Source organism: Cydia splendana, chromosome 11, assembly GCF_910591565.1.
Source record: "Cydia splendana chromosome 11, ilCydSple1.2, whole genome shotgun sequence".
Taxonomy (NCBI): domain Eukaryota; kingdom Metazoa; phylum Arthropoda; class Insecta; order Lepidoptera; family Tortricidae; genus Cydia; species Cydia splendana.
In genome coordinates, this window is record NC_085970.1 from 4,925,229 (window position 1) to 4,938,142 (window position 12,914).

Sequence of the window (12,914 nt, forward strand, 5' to 3'; positions counted from 1 at the left end):
ATAATTTAGAGTTCCAGCTAAATATTTAAGAACTCGTTTAGCGACATGCCAATGACTCTGTAATAGGTGAGGGTGAGCCCTGGATATAGAGAAAATTATATTTTATATTTTTAAGACGGTTTCCGCAAACGGAAACGTGTTTCCATGAAGTGGTCCAGAACCCCCAAGATCTACCTACTTAAAAATTCACAAATGCTTACGGCTAACTACGGACAGAGATAGGGTCGTGGTTTCTACCCCTATGGAGTGAGAATAGATATCCAAATATTTAAAATAGGACGCCAGGATACTATACCCATCAAACGTATGACATATCCAAATGAAAATACAAATTTATTTACTTAATGCTTTTATTCACTTTGCACCACAATAAGGCCTGCTACGGCCTCTAGACTTAACATTTAAATTACGTACCGTAACTATTACTAATTAAATTTAACTTAAGTACATCTCAGGCATATTTGGGCCTGTAATACACACAAAATCCTACATAGGAATTACAGGTTGTATATTAATAATAGAATTTACCATGTAGAAAGTTCCCGTAAAAACAAAGTTCAGACTTAAATATGGCTTATCGTTTCCGGCAAAGGAACACAGTCACTAATGTAAATATAAGTTTTTAACTCACAGTTTTATCGAATAAACACTTCACCTCGAGTCCAAAAATTAAGTGGAGAAGACGGCTTCCCAACTAGCATGGTGCGCCATCACCCTAGATCTTCCAACAGCCATAAGGCCAAGAAGGGACCAAGGGCCAAGGGCCACGCCAAGGGGCAAAAAGGGACCCTAGAAACAAAGAGAATGTTCTAGGTTTTAGAGAGGTTATGTTATAACAAGTTATATTTTAAATTTAATTGGGACAAAGCGCGATTTAGCTTGAGGAAATAATGAGATTAAAAAATCCTTACCGGTTTCTAAGCCGAGTCCCTTATATTAGACACCAGCCGTGGCGACGTATGCCCACGCGGTGAAACAAGATGATGTTTCATCTTTGTCACGGAATCGCTGGAAATTCACACCAAAACACGACATTAGCTAAATTGCAATTGACAATAAACAACTTCGCCTTTCCTTCCGTATATTTAGAAAGCGTGAACAACTCACCAAGTTGGTTTGAAAGAGGTGAAAAAAGGTTATGCCGCCATTACAGACGCATATGAAGCTAAGTTAAGCATATTTTGGGTCAAGCTGGAACAAAATATATCAACGATTACAACATTGAACACCGAATTTAACAGAGTTTTAGGAAATACAATCTTTAAATAAAATACATACCCCATGAATTAATTACCGACATAATATCGAAATTACGTCTCACATCTTGTCACGTAATCTTCCAGTGATCAAGCGAAATGGAAATGGCAAAGCCACAGACAAAGTGGTGAATGGAAAACCTCCCATTCAATGACATCGCAACCGACCGGATCCAGCTCAAAGAAAACCTAAGTCATCAAAAATAAAAAGAATTACTAATTTCGAAAGCTAAAAATAAGGACATTATTTATAACTACGAATTGCAAAAAGATAAAAGAACACATACCAAATGTTTATTCATAAATACTCTTTATGTTTGACTGATTGTTTGTGCAAAACCACAGACAACACACCAACTGTCATTGACGGACGTCAATGTTTTTACTGCGACAATAAACAACACCGATTCAACCCGTTTTACCAAATTAAAGCTATTTATACGTAGTATAACCATGTTACAAGTGTATTTCAATTGTGAAATGTGTAAACCCTAAAGAAAACAAAGTATTTATGTCCCCGCGCAACGCAGGAACGAAAAATGGATGCGCTAGATGCGACGATTTATGGATGATAGTTGACCTACCATATCGGTAAGTTTTATCCTCTCAATATATCCAAAAGCGTATATGTGAAGATTAGAAACAACAAACGGGTCTCCGACCTTGACCTATCTACTCTAATACCCGTGTAGAACGTATATCAACCTCCAAATTCTTACCAAACAAACATCTACTTTTCTAACCTATAAAGTACCTATCTATAATAACATTCAGACGTTTATAACACTGGGTGACTACCCTAAAGTGTTACAACTCTAGTCGAAAACATTGCTGACTGTACTATACTAAATCAGCTGACTGCAAGCGTAAGATACATCCGAGTGGGTGCACAGTAGTAATAAGTACATAAGTGACACTAAAAGCTGTCTGGATTAAAATTACTCATCTTGTAAATACAGCTTATCAGATTCATCTAGCTTGCAATTTACTGGCAATGGAGTAGATACAGAGTTACAATTACTCATGCAAAATTTAGCCAAAATGCGCCTTATGAAGTATGACTGATCTAATACAGTGATATTATATGTTACAGTTACTTTGTACCTTAACCCCCTACTAACTAATCTACTTTAATAGAACTCAACCAGAATTGATTATAAATTAAGAAAAATAGATTAATTTGGCCATGTGATCGTCTAGTGAAATTAATACGTTGTGAACCTTAGTACCCATCGTCTTTTATGTGCAGACTGATTAGATTTGGATTTAATATATTTCCCCTAAAATACCCTATGTAATTGTAAATATTGCTACTATATTTCCATATTATAACACTATCGTATGAAAAATAAAATCATATGAAGAATAAATAATAAATTATATTTTTTTAGAATTTATCTCCTACCGAGCCCTACCGTGACCAGTTACCATGAACAGTAGTATAAGCCCTTGTTGTTTGTAATTATATTTTCCTTTTATATCCATTCGCTAACCTAGCTAGCTAAAGGAAAATATTTATATGTAAATGATGCAAATATTAATACGTACAAACATACTTTATCTACTGTCACGCCTCGGATGAAGACGGGTCTCTAAACTAAATAATACCTATTTTATTTTGTTTTGTTTTTAATAGATATTCCTAAGCACTATGTAATATTTACTTTTATCTGCGTTTCGGAACCTATTTTCAGACAAGAAGAAACGCCAAGAAACTCATCTGAATATTCTTACTATAAATGTATGGAATACTGAAGCAATCGTCTATTAAACATGATTTAATACCCTTAGATACCCCGATATAGAAAAGCTCAAATTGGCACTAGTGAACTGCTTCGCCTGTCACTAGCTCCCTATAACAAAATTATTTAGTATGTCCTCAAATAACTTTGTTCCCCTATCTCACCCAATATAATAATGTATTTCCTTTAAATCATATCTAATGTACGAACCTCAGTAACCCATCCATATGCTACTGAAACTAGACTTTAATTTTATTCTGTATTTTAAAACAGTTAACACTCTAATGATTTTAACACTGTGTGTAACCAAAATATATGTGAGAGAATAAATAATAATAAAGAAAGAAATAATAAATAACCCTAACACCCAAATAATGACTCTACCCTAACTCTACCCTAACTCTACCCCAACTCTACCCCAATGTCCCTGTTCTAATGTGTAAATCTAGAGGCGAACCTCTATCTTTACAGGGAGGAGTGTGTGTGAGAGGGACCCTAATTTAAGCTGTAAACGTTCGGCCGACAAAACCAAGGTATTGCAAACCCTAGTGTCTGTGTGATTGCCTCCCTCCGCAGTGTAGGCCGTAGCCAAGGGTACTGACGAATAAGGCGCCCTATTCCAAATATAAAATGTGAATATATAAATATATATAACAAGACCACGCTTCTTCAATTACCAACAGATTTCAGTGAGTAAAGATTACTCTTAATGATCCACACGTGAGATCCTCACATCCCTCTGTCAGACCTTGAAGAGAACGTAAGAGGTATAATCGTCACCTGTGTAGGTAAAAAGCTAAAAAGGTTGACGCCAGGCCCCTCTCGCGACCTGGACCTAACACTCTACTGGATTTCCGGAAAAGCCTGCTTATCACCGCTAGGTTAGGCGTTTCCGGTTGATTGACCGTGCAATCAGACACTAATCTGGCTCTAAAACACAAAAAAACACCAAAACACACGTAAAGGTGGCGACTGACTTGTAACATTTCGGTGTAATGTATCGTTCGCGGCGATCGTGTTACATTACAGTTACATTACAGCTACGCGGCGAACGCTCGCCCTGAGCGCTCTGTTCGTTTGTGCTCCATTCTGTTTCAAAATGTCGGATATGGAGGTCGCGTGTGCTTCACTTATTGTACTAAGTTATTGCTATCTAAAATACAAGAAGAAAAAAACGAAACGATATTGGATATCTAATTTGTACCAAAGAAGGAACTATGATACGAATATAATGAATATTCTTCGAAACCAAGAGTTTACTGGACAATACAGAAACTTTATTAGAATGTCGTCTACCGATTTCGACCGACTCATTAATTTAATTGGACCGTTAGTGGGCAAGCAAGATACAAGATTGAGAAAAGCTATATCTGTTACAGATAGGCTAGCAGTTACACTACGTTTTTACGCTTCTGGAGATTCTTTTACAAGCTTGCAATATCTTTTTAAAATTTCTAGACAGAGAATAGGCTTCATAGTAAAGGAAGTCAGTGAAGCAATAGTGAAAGTATTGAAGAATTGTATAAAGGTAAGCAAACCAACATGTGCTTTAGTTATTTTTTATTTAAAAATGTAATTTGAAAATAGGAAACCAAGACTTACACATTCTATATATCTAATCAATCAAGTCGCCAAATTCTCGCAAGAACCTGGCAGTTTCTTCACTGTTCTCCGGTATTTGAGGTGAAGGTGAGGAATAATTGCGTTGGGATGAAGTGAGGGTGTGAGTATCTGGACGTTGTAATCCAGCAGTATCTTGACTGCACTCCGACATTTGAGGTGAAGGTGACGAATAATTGCGGGCTGAAGTGAGGGTGTGAGTATCTGGGCGTTGTAATCCAGCACTATCTTGACTGCAATCCGACATTTGAGGTGAAGGTGTGGAATAATTGTATTGCTGCGAAGTTGTTGTTCTTGTAGAATGAGTTTGAATTGGTCCAGGTGTAGAAAAATAGCCTTGACGAGTCGAATAACCGTAACCATAGTTGCGTTCATATTGTCCCCGATCAGCATTGAATAAAATATTTGAAATATGGTGTTGTACGTAGTTTCTGGTCTGGTTAGAGTACGATCTCAATTTGTTTGCAATGAAAGCTCCGTAGCTGTCACACTCGTCCAAACTTTTCGAACTTTTCTCGCTTGACGTCTTTTTTAAAATGTCATATGTAGAAGCCATTATTTCCTCGGGATCCATGACTGCTTTTTTCTTTTTTTTAGCGACATGAATCGGTCGCTCGGTATGTGACCCGTTGTCCAAAACTGTATCCACGGTCGCACCACGTTGCTCGCTTTCTTCATCGGGGTTTAACTAAAAAATACATAAAAAAATATTATTATTGTTTGTTGCAGATGCCAACAACACCTGAGGAATGGCAAGGTTTAGTACAACAATATGACACATTATGGAATTTCCCCCATTGCCTGGGCTCTATGGATGGCAAACATGTAATAATACAATCACCGATGAATAGTGGAAGTGATTTTTATAATTATAAAAATTTCTTTAGCGTCGTATTATTTGCTGTAGTTGACGCTAAATACAACTTTGTATATGTAAATGCGGGATGTCAAGGAAGAATATCGGACGGCGGTGTATTTAACAACTCTGAACTTTGTCAAAGAATAAAAAATAAATCGTTAAATATTCCTGAACCCAACCCATTACCTTTGCGAACTCTAGACATCCCATACTATTTCATTAGTGACGAAGCTTTTGCCCTTTCAGAAAATGTAATGAAAGTTTACTCGGGATTCCATGCAAAAGGGTCTATAGAGAGAACATTTAATTACAGACTTAGCAGAGCGAGAAGAGTAGTGGAAAACGTATTTGGTATAGTTTCAGCAGTTTTTCGAGTGTTAAGAAAGCCTATGTTATTAGAACCAAACCACGCCTCTTCAGTAGTAATGGCAATAACGCATCTTCATAACTATCTCAGAAAAAGTGATGAATCCAGTGACATTTACACACCTTCAGGGACATTTGATCATGAAATAGAAGGAGTTGTTAGACCAGGAAATTGGAGAAACGACAGCGAACTTACAAGCCTTTTCGCTTTGGAGAGGCGACCGCGTAGAACAAGTACAACAGCGAAACAAATACGCCACGAAATTGCAGAATACTGTTCACGGGAGGGAGCTTTGAACTGGCAAGAAAGATATACTTAGAAAAACTTACCGTATCATTTGTATTTCGTGGTTTATTTCGGTCCAACACAAATAGTAATGGTTTAAATGCAAACCATGTACTAGTATAGATTTCGTCGGCACCTGAAAAATAAATAATATCATTAGGACACTTTAAAAATAAATACTATAAACAAGCGATTTGAGGCCTTTTTTTATTACCAGGGAGCGTACCTTTCATGCCGATGACATCAAATTGACGTCAGGTTGCATATAGGATGATACAATTTTTTCTGAAATTATCAATCATTCATCATGATACTTATGATGTATGTAACACATATGAATAAACGATTGATGATTAATGATTGATGACTACAATAAGACTAACTGGAATTATCCTACATATTTATATGCAACGTGACGTCAATTTGCTATCATCGGCACGAAAGGTACGCTCCCTGTTTATTACCTACCGCCCGTGGTTCGAATTTAAGTCTTGTCCTTTGCGGTAAGTGAGATTTGCCGCTACCCCGCGGCAAATCTCACTTACCGCCCTGGAGGGTGATTTTTGAGCAAGTGAGTGACTCGATATCACGTTTTTTTGTATGGAAAAAACGTGATATCGAATCACTCACTTGCTCAAAAATCGGGGCCCAGGCCCAGTGACGCGTAAAAAAACATTTTAAACTTACCTTTGCCCGTTCCAGTGCTGTTCTTTATTTTAGCCTTCTCTCTTCTTAGTGAGGCAAGTAAACTGGTAATTTTTTTCTTGGCCTCTTCAACCGTTATATTCATATCCTCGGATAATTCTACCCACGCATCGTTTTTTTTAAACTTATTGAAGTGATCTCCGTGCGTGGGGTCCCACAGTATTTCTTTATCTCTGTATTTGTCAATAAATAATAGAACTTTCTCTTTATCCCATTCCATATTTATTAAAATCCTGTTCCAAAAGCACAATCACGGAAGAAGTGCACTCGCGGCGACTTGCGAACCTGTACTGACTTGTAATGTAACACTCAAAGGGATTCGCGTAAAAACCGACAGCTGAGTGGAGCACGCGGTGCTCGCGTCGAGCGGCTCGGCTCGCTGCACTGACTGTTGTAATGCTCGGGTTGTAACACGTTACATTACACCGAAATGTTACAAGTCAGTCGCCACCTTAAGTATTTACACTGAACTAACAATTGAACAGTCTGACAAAAAGCAGCGTAGTAGCTACGTAAAGTCAAACATCCAATCGTTAAAATAACACCTTTGTTTTAACGTTTACGGGCGAGCCAGAGATCGTTACAATCCGACGGACAAAAATAGAATAATCAGTTCCCAGCTTGGCGTGGGGGTATTTATAACCATAAAAGACATTAACGAAACGCATTTGACGCGTTAGACGCACTTCGATATAAGATCTTTGTTATTTATTTCCTTTAAACTCGAGTACCAAACTTGAGTAGTTTTGGCAAAGAGATGTGATTCCCATAAGACAAGCAAAGTCAAAAGAAACCCCGTGCCTCGGAAATCTAGACAAAGTTACTCTCTAACAGATGGCGCCACTTCCTTGATATTTAACAATTCTAACGCACATCAATGTAAAAAAACACGGATCAAAGCACATGGCGATCCAAAATTAATAAAAATCATTTATGTCTATTAGGGCTTGCAATATCGGATGGTTTCCAATTCCGGAACTGATTTTCGATATTGTACTCCAATTCCGGAATTCCGGAATTAGGGTTTATCATATTTTTATTCGATTTTTTAGTAAAAAACAACAAAAAATGTGAAATTCTGATACTTAACGTTTATTAAGATAAGTATTGTTTAAGAGAAATTGAATTTGAAGTACGTTTTTTTTTCACCTCTTATTTTATCACCTTATTAAAATGGTACCACTTATTCACTTCTATTATAGGTACGGGGAACAAATTGGGGAAACTATAGTTGCTAGCAAACCATTCGATGCATAATTTTATAAATAATAGCTTCCTACTCTTCCTAACCTAGTATTCTCTCTGAATCGAAGATAAAACGTCCAAATATTTTTAAATTTCTAGTCTTAAAATTAGCTTATGTAGGATTCAGAATATTCTGTTTATTCTAAGCAAGTAGCAAACGGAAAAGTAAAATATACCTTTACTATAGGTAGTTCACTGAATGACTAAGAGGCACTTAATAACAACAAAAATCACCGGTATAGTGTAGTTTCTTAACAATTTTTAATAATAAACGTATTAAAACCTAAAAAAAGTACTTAAATCCAATTCCGGAATTTTCGATATTCAGTTGTATCAATTCCGGAATTGTAATATCGGAAAATTTGTCCGAGATTCCGGAATTTCGAAATTCCGGAATTCCGGAATGCAAGCCCTAATGTCTATATGTAAATATATAAGTTTTATTGATATTTTTATACATTTTCATCTTTAGTTTCAATACTGCGTCAACAGATGGCAGCATAACCTTCGCGACTACAAAATCACCGACAGTAATTCTCTATACACATTCCATTCTCTTTGGTTTCAGCGAATCACTTTTTCTGATTAATGGCCCACTATGAAACTTGACTCAGTTAAGTTTTTTGTTTGTTGATTCGGATTTCTCGTGAGAATGTTTTGCTTTTATTTAAAATTAATTTACTGAATGCATACATTATAGTTACTTACATGTATTTATTTTAATTAACATTTGTACATAATAAATGATGTTTTAAAGTTTATGAAAATATTTTCGATTGATCAGCTGGGTCAATCATTATTTATGTTGACTAGATCAGCTAGTGCGTCTAGTTACAACTTTCATACCAAGACAATCCTTAAACATCCTTTAAAGTTGAATTTCAAAGTTAGTCTTTAAAAATGAAAGCAGTTCATCAATACAGCCGTTGCTAAACACAAATGCTTAGAAAAATATATAAATCTTTGTTTTTCTTAGCATAAAGATAAGGCTCACATTATACTTTGTTTACAGCCATAACGAAATTATACAAATAATGCTAAGACATAATAATGATAATAGATTCATCTTTGGTTATCTTAACATAAACATAAGGCTCGCAATAAACTTTGCAGCCATTTTCATTTAAGACTATAAACTTTTACATTCTACATGACTTGCTTGCTTCAAGCCGTCGATGCTTTTTCTCAGTAAACATACTTTAATATTATTTCAAAACCAGCTGGTTGCTCCATATAGATGGTTCATCAAGATTACCGTTAAAAAAAACTGTTGTAACGTCTATACGAACCATAACGTAGCGCCGGCTGATTTGAAATACTAAGCAAAAGTCTGAGGGTTTAATGTCTTACAATTGGCATATTGATATCCAAACCAAAAATTTTACCCTACTTTTGACTGTAACCACAGGCAACAAAACGAGCTTTATATCAACAACAAGATTACCCGCAGTATCTAATTTTCTTTTAAAGACCCACTTATTTTTAACAACATTCTGATTCATAGGCCGGTCTACCAGTTCCCATACATTATTTTTAACCATCGAATCAAGTTCGATTCTCATGGCTGTAAGCCATTCATGTTTTTTCAGGGGAATTGATAGCCTCGGAGTATGTTTGTGGTTCTTCTTGATAACTATCAGTGACATATAGCGATAATAGTTCAAAATCATTAAACCTCTCTGGGAAAATACCTCTCGTTCTGCGAACGGGGCGAGACGTCGACGCATCGGCAGCAACCGGTGAAGTCGACTCTCCTCCTCGAAGTGATGGGTCTGGCAGCGAGGATGGAGTGTCTGAGTGCAGGTTCACATCACCCTCATCACCACCATCTTCATCGAGCGACAGGTACTGATCAGAGTGCGGAGACTGCGCATTGGGCGTTGCTTCCGCATCTGAAACATTTTTAGACCTTATGTTAGACTTATCACTAATATCACAGTTCTCATTAACACTAGTATCACAGTTATCACTAACTACATGATCATCATTTAAATCATTTTCATTATTCTGCAAAATATCACAAGATTTATTATTAAAATTGGTAAAATTCAATTGATCATGTACAATAAAATGCTCTCTATCCTGCCTCATAACTGGTGTCTTATCCATAAATTTATCCTCTAAGAAAGCTACACGTCGAGAGTAAATTACCCTGTGAGGATTACTGGGATCAATTAATCTATAGCCTTTACATGTTTCACCATAACCAACAAATATATATTGTTTAGCCTTAGCGTCAAGTTTACGCCTTTTCTGATGTGGTACATGGGAATATGCTATGCAGCCAAAGACGCGCAAATGACTCAGATCAATTTTGGACCCAGTCCACTCATATTCAGGAATTTTATTTGATAATGATCTACTAGGGGATCTATTTTTTAAATAAATTGCTGTCATCACAGCTTCACCCCAGTAACGATCATCCAAACCACTTTCCAGCAACATAGCTCTAGCTTTTGAAAGAATTGTTAAATTTAAGCAGCGTTGGCACTCTGTGGTCCCTGCCTAGGGTGAAGGGACGCTGAGTGACCTAATTCGGGAATGTGCTGCTCTTGCAACTTAAGTCTATAAAGCCCATTATACTTATTAGCAGATAAGAAACAGTTGCCTGTGATTTTACATAAATTTTCTTTATAAATCATACAGGAATTTTTATCAAAAACTACAATGCAATCTTTTTCAGTAATTTGATTAACTGATAATAAATTACTTGCCAGCTGTGGCACAAAAATGACATTATCTATACAAGATTTCTTATTAAGAGGAACTTTACCTATAAGCTCACTGCTAAGCTGTTCTCCGTTAGCAATAGATATCAAACATTTCTTCTTTTTTGTTTCATGAAGGAGTTCTTGATTTCCCGCTAGGTGGACCGTTGCGCCACTATCAACGATGAAGTCTTCCGAGATGCAAGCGGAGTAGGCCGCAGCATACAGAGTGTGATCTTCCTTATTTGCCTTCCCTTCCTCACGCTTCCTCTTAAAACATCTGCGGGCGACATGTCCATTACGCTTGCAGTATGAGCACAAAAGCTTGGTGTTCTTCTTCTTAATCATATATGCTGTCGAAGTGTCATTGTTGTTCTGAATGTGGCTTTTTCGATGATCTTCTTGTAACAGTCGAGTACGGACGATCTCACTAGTAAGTGTGTTTGTTAATCCAGCAGTTTCTAAACCAGATACTAAAACATTGTATTCTTCGGGCAATCCGGAGAGCAATATTTCGGCTACTTCGCCGTCTTCAATAGTCTTCCCTATATCAGAAAGTTGGGCGACGAGCTTCATCACACCTTCTATATACTCAGACATGCAGGAGAAATTGTGGTACTCAACTCTATGCAATTGTCTTAGTAGGAGTACTTTCCTGTAAAGTCCTTTGTCTTCGAAGGCGTCAGCGAGCTTTTTCCACGCGTCCTTAGAAGTGATACAGTCTCTTACTAACTGATATAAGCTGGGTTGTACTGAGAGGCAGATGCGCGCCAGCGCTCTCGCGTCCTTGCCGCCGTCCGTATCAGTACCATCGACGCAGCCCCACAAGTTTTCCAACGTTAACATCATCTTGATGGCAAATTTCCAGGATAAATAGTTATCCAGGCCGTTCAGCTTTTCAATTGAAGTAGTATGAGTAGCAAAATGATTTGACTGTGATTCCGCCATTTTGAGGTTATATCACCATGTGATCGTGTAAGTCGACAACACTCAAGTTTTATTCTACACGAATACACACAGATCCTGTTATTCAATTTTCTAAAAACCCTTCCTGGGATAAAACAGTAACCTGTACAGTCTGGACCACTAACCTTTTAGCAAAGTCGAAAGCGCAGGAAGGTTTTCTAGTGGTGGCGGACACAAATCAAACAATCTTCCATGTCATGCACAATTATTATATTCATGGTATGGTATTATGATCACACAACGACTGTATTGTAAATTCGGAGTTGAAAATTAAAACATATTCTATTAATTTAATTTAGGACGACACAGGTATGACTTACAGCTATAGGCGGGATAAATGTAAAAAAGAGATTTAGTCTATGGTCACCCAGCTTTTTATAGAGAAGGAGCATAGACAAGAATGAAAAATGTATTTTTCTAACAATTACATACATACTTACATACGGTAAAGTGGTGACCCCAACGTACGGCGACAAAACTTTAGCAATTGATCTCGGCTTACGTCGTACATTTATTTGGAAATTTATATTAGCAGACGTCCAAAGATCAATCATAAATGCCGACTTTCTAGTAGCTAACAAATTATTAGTAGATTTACATGGTAAGAAACTAATAGATAAAATTGACATGTACATATGCCATACGATAAATAAATAATAGATAAAATTACTCTACTATCACGAGCTGCTAGCATCTCAAAGGATTTCGAGCCAACAACTATTCGGTCGTTTGACGTCAATAATGAATATCACAAATTATTAGAGAAATTCCCTGACATCACTAAAAAAGAGAATTTCAAATTAAATCCGAAACATGAGGTCCAACATCACATTTATACAAATGGTCCTCCAGTTTACGAAAAAGCACGCCCACTTAATCCAAAAAAATACAAATTAGCCAAAGCGGAATTCGAAAGAATGACGCAATTAGGCATTTGTAGACCATCTAATAGTCCTTGGGCAAATGCACTTGTGTGTGTCGATAAAAAGGACGGAAAGGAAACAAGACCTTGCGGTGATTATCGTAGGTTAAACGCACAAAGAATTCCTGACCGTTATCCATTACCAAGACTTTTAGACTTCACATACACACTTAAAGGTAAAACAATATTTTCCAAAATCGATGTGCGCAAAGCCTACCATAATATACCCATGGCACCAG

The 12,914-nt window shown here is 36.9% G+C and overlaps 3 protein-coding genes across 3 annotated transcripts in view; 2 read left to right on the plus strand and 1 right to left on the minus strand.

The window, feature by feature from the left end:
* Window positions 1-12,914, plus strand: part of LOC134794744 (uncharacterized) — a 339,323-nt gene that overhangs the window by 297,361 nt on the left and 29,048 nt on the right. The gene's annotated exons all lie outside the window — the stretch shown is intronic.
* On the plus strand, window positions 3,964-6,322 carry LOC134794737 (uncharacterized). The gene is made up of 2 exons (XM_063766519.1): window positions 3,964-4,526; window positions 5,348-6,322. Exons 1-2 carry the CDS (start codon window positions 4,098-4,100, stop codon window positions 6,161-6,163), a joined length of 1,245 nt encoding a protein of 414 aa, XP_063622589.1. The 5' UTR covers window positions 3,964-4,097; the 3' UTR covers window positions 6,164-6,322.
* Window positions 4,544-7,288, minus strand: LOC134794738 (uncharacterized). Its single transcript, XM_063766520.1, has 3 exons — window positions 6,817-7,288; window positions 6,174-6,265; window positions 4,544-5,306 (listed from the first exon to the last, which is right to left on the minus strand). Exons 1-3 carry the CDS (start codon window positions 7,052-7,054, stop codon window positions 4,614-4,616), a joined length of 1,023 nt encoding a protein of 340 aa, XP_063622590.1. The 5' UTR covers window positions 7,055-7,288; the 3' UTR covers window positions 4,544-4,613.

Excerpts from the sequence above, each read along its gene's own strand:
- LOC134794737 (XM_063766519.1), top strand. The coding sequence starts at position 4,098 with ATGTCGGATATGGAGGTCGCGTGTGCTTCACTTATTGTACTAAGTTAT. Across the intron at positions 4,527-5,347 it reads TATTGAAGAATTGTATAAAG|ATGCCAACAACACCTGAGGA; the intron begins GTAAGCAAACCA and ends TGTTTGTTGCAG.
- LOC134794738 (XM_063766520.1), bottom strand. The coding sequence starts at position 7,054 with ATGGAATGGGATAAAGAGAAAGTTCTATTATTTATTGACAAATACAGA. Across the intron at positions 6,266-6,816 it reads CAGCACTGGAACGGGCAAAG|GTGCCGACGAAATCTATACT; the intron begins GTAAGTTTAAAA and ends TTTATTTTTCAG. Across the intron at positions 5,307-6,173 it reads CACGAAATACAAATGATACG|TTAAACCCCGATGAAGAAAG; the intron begins GTAAGTTTTTCT and ends TGTATTTTTTAG.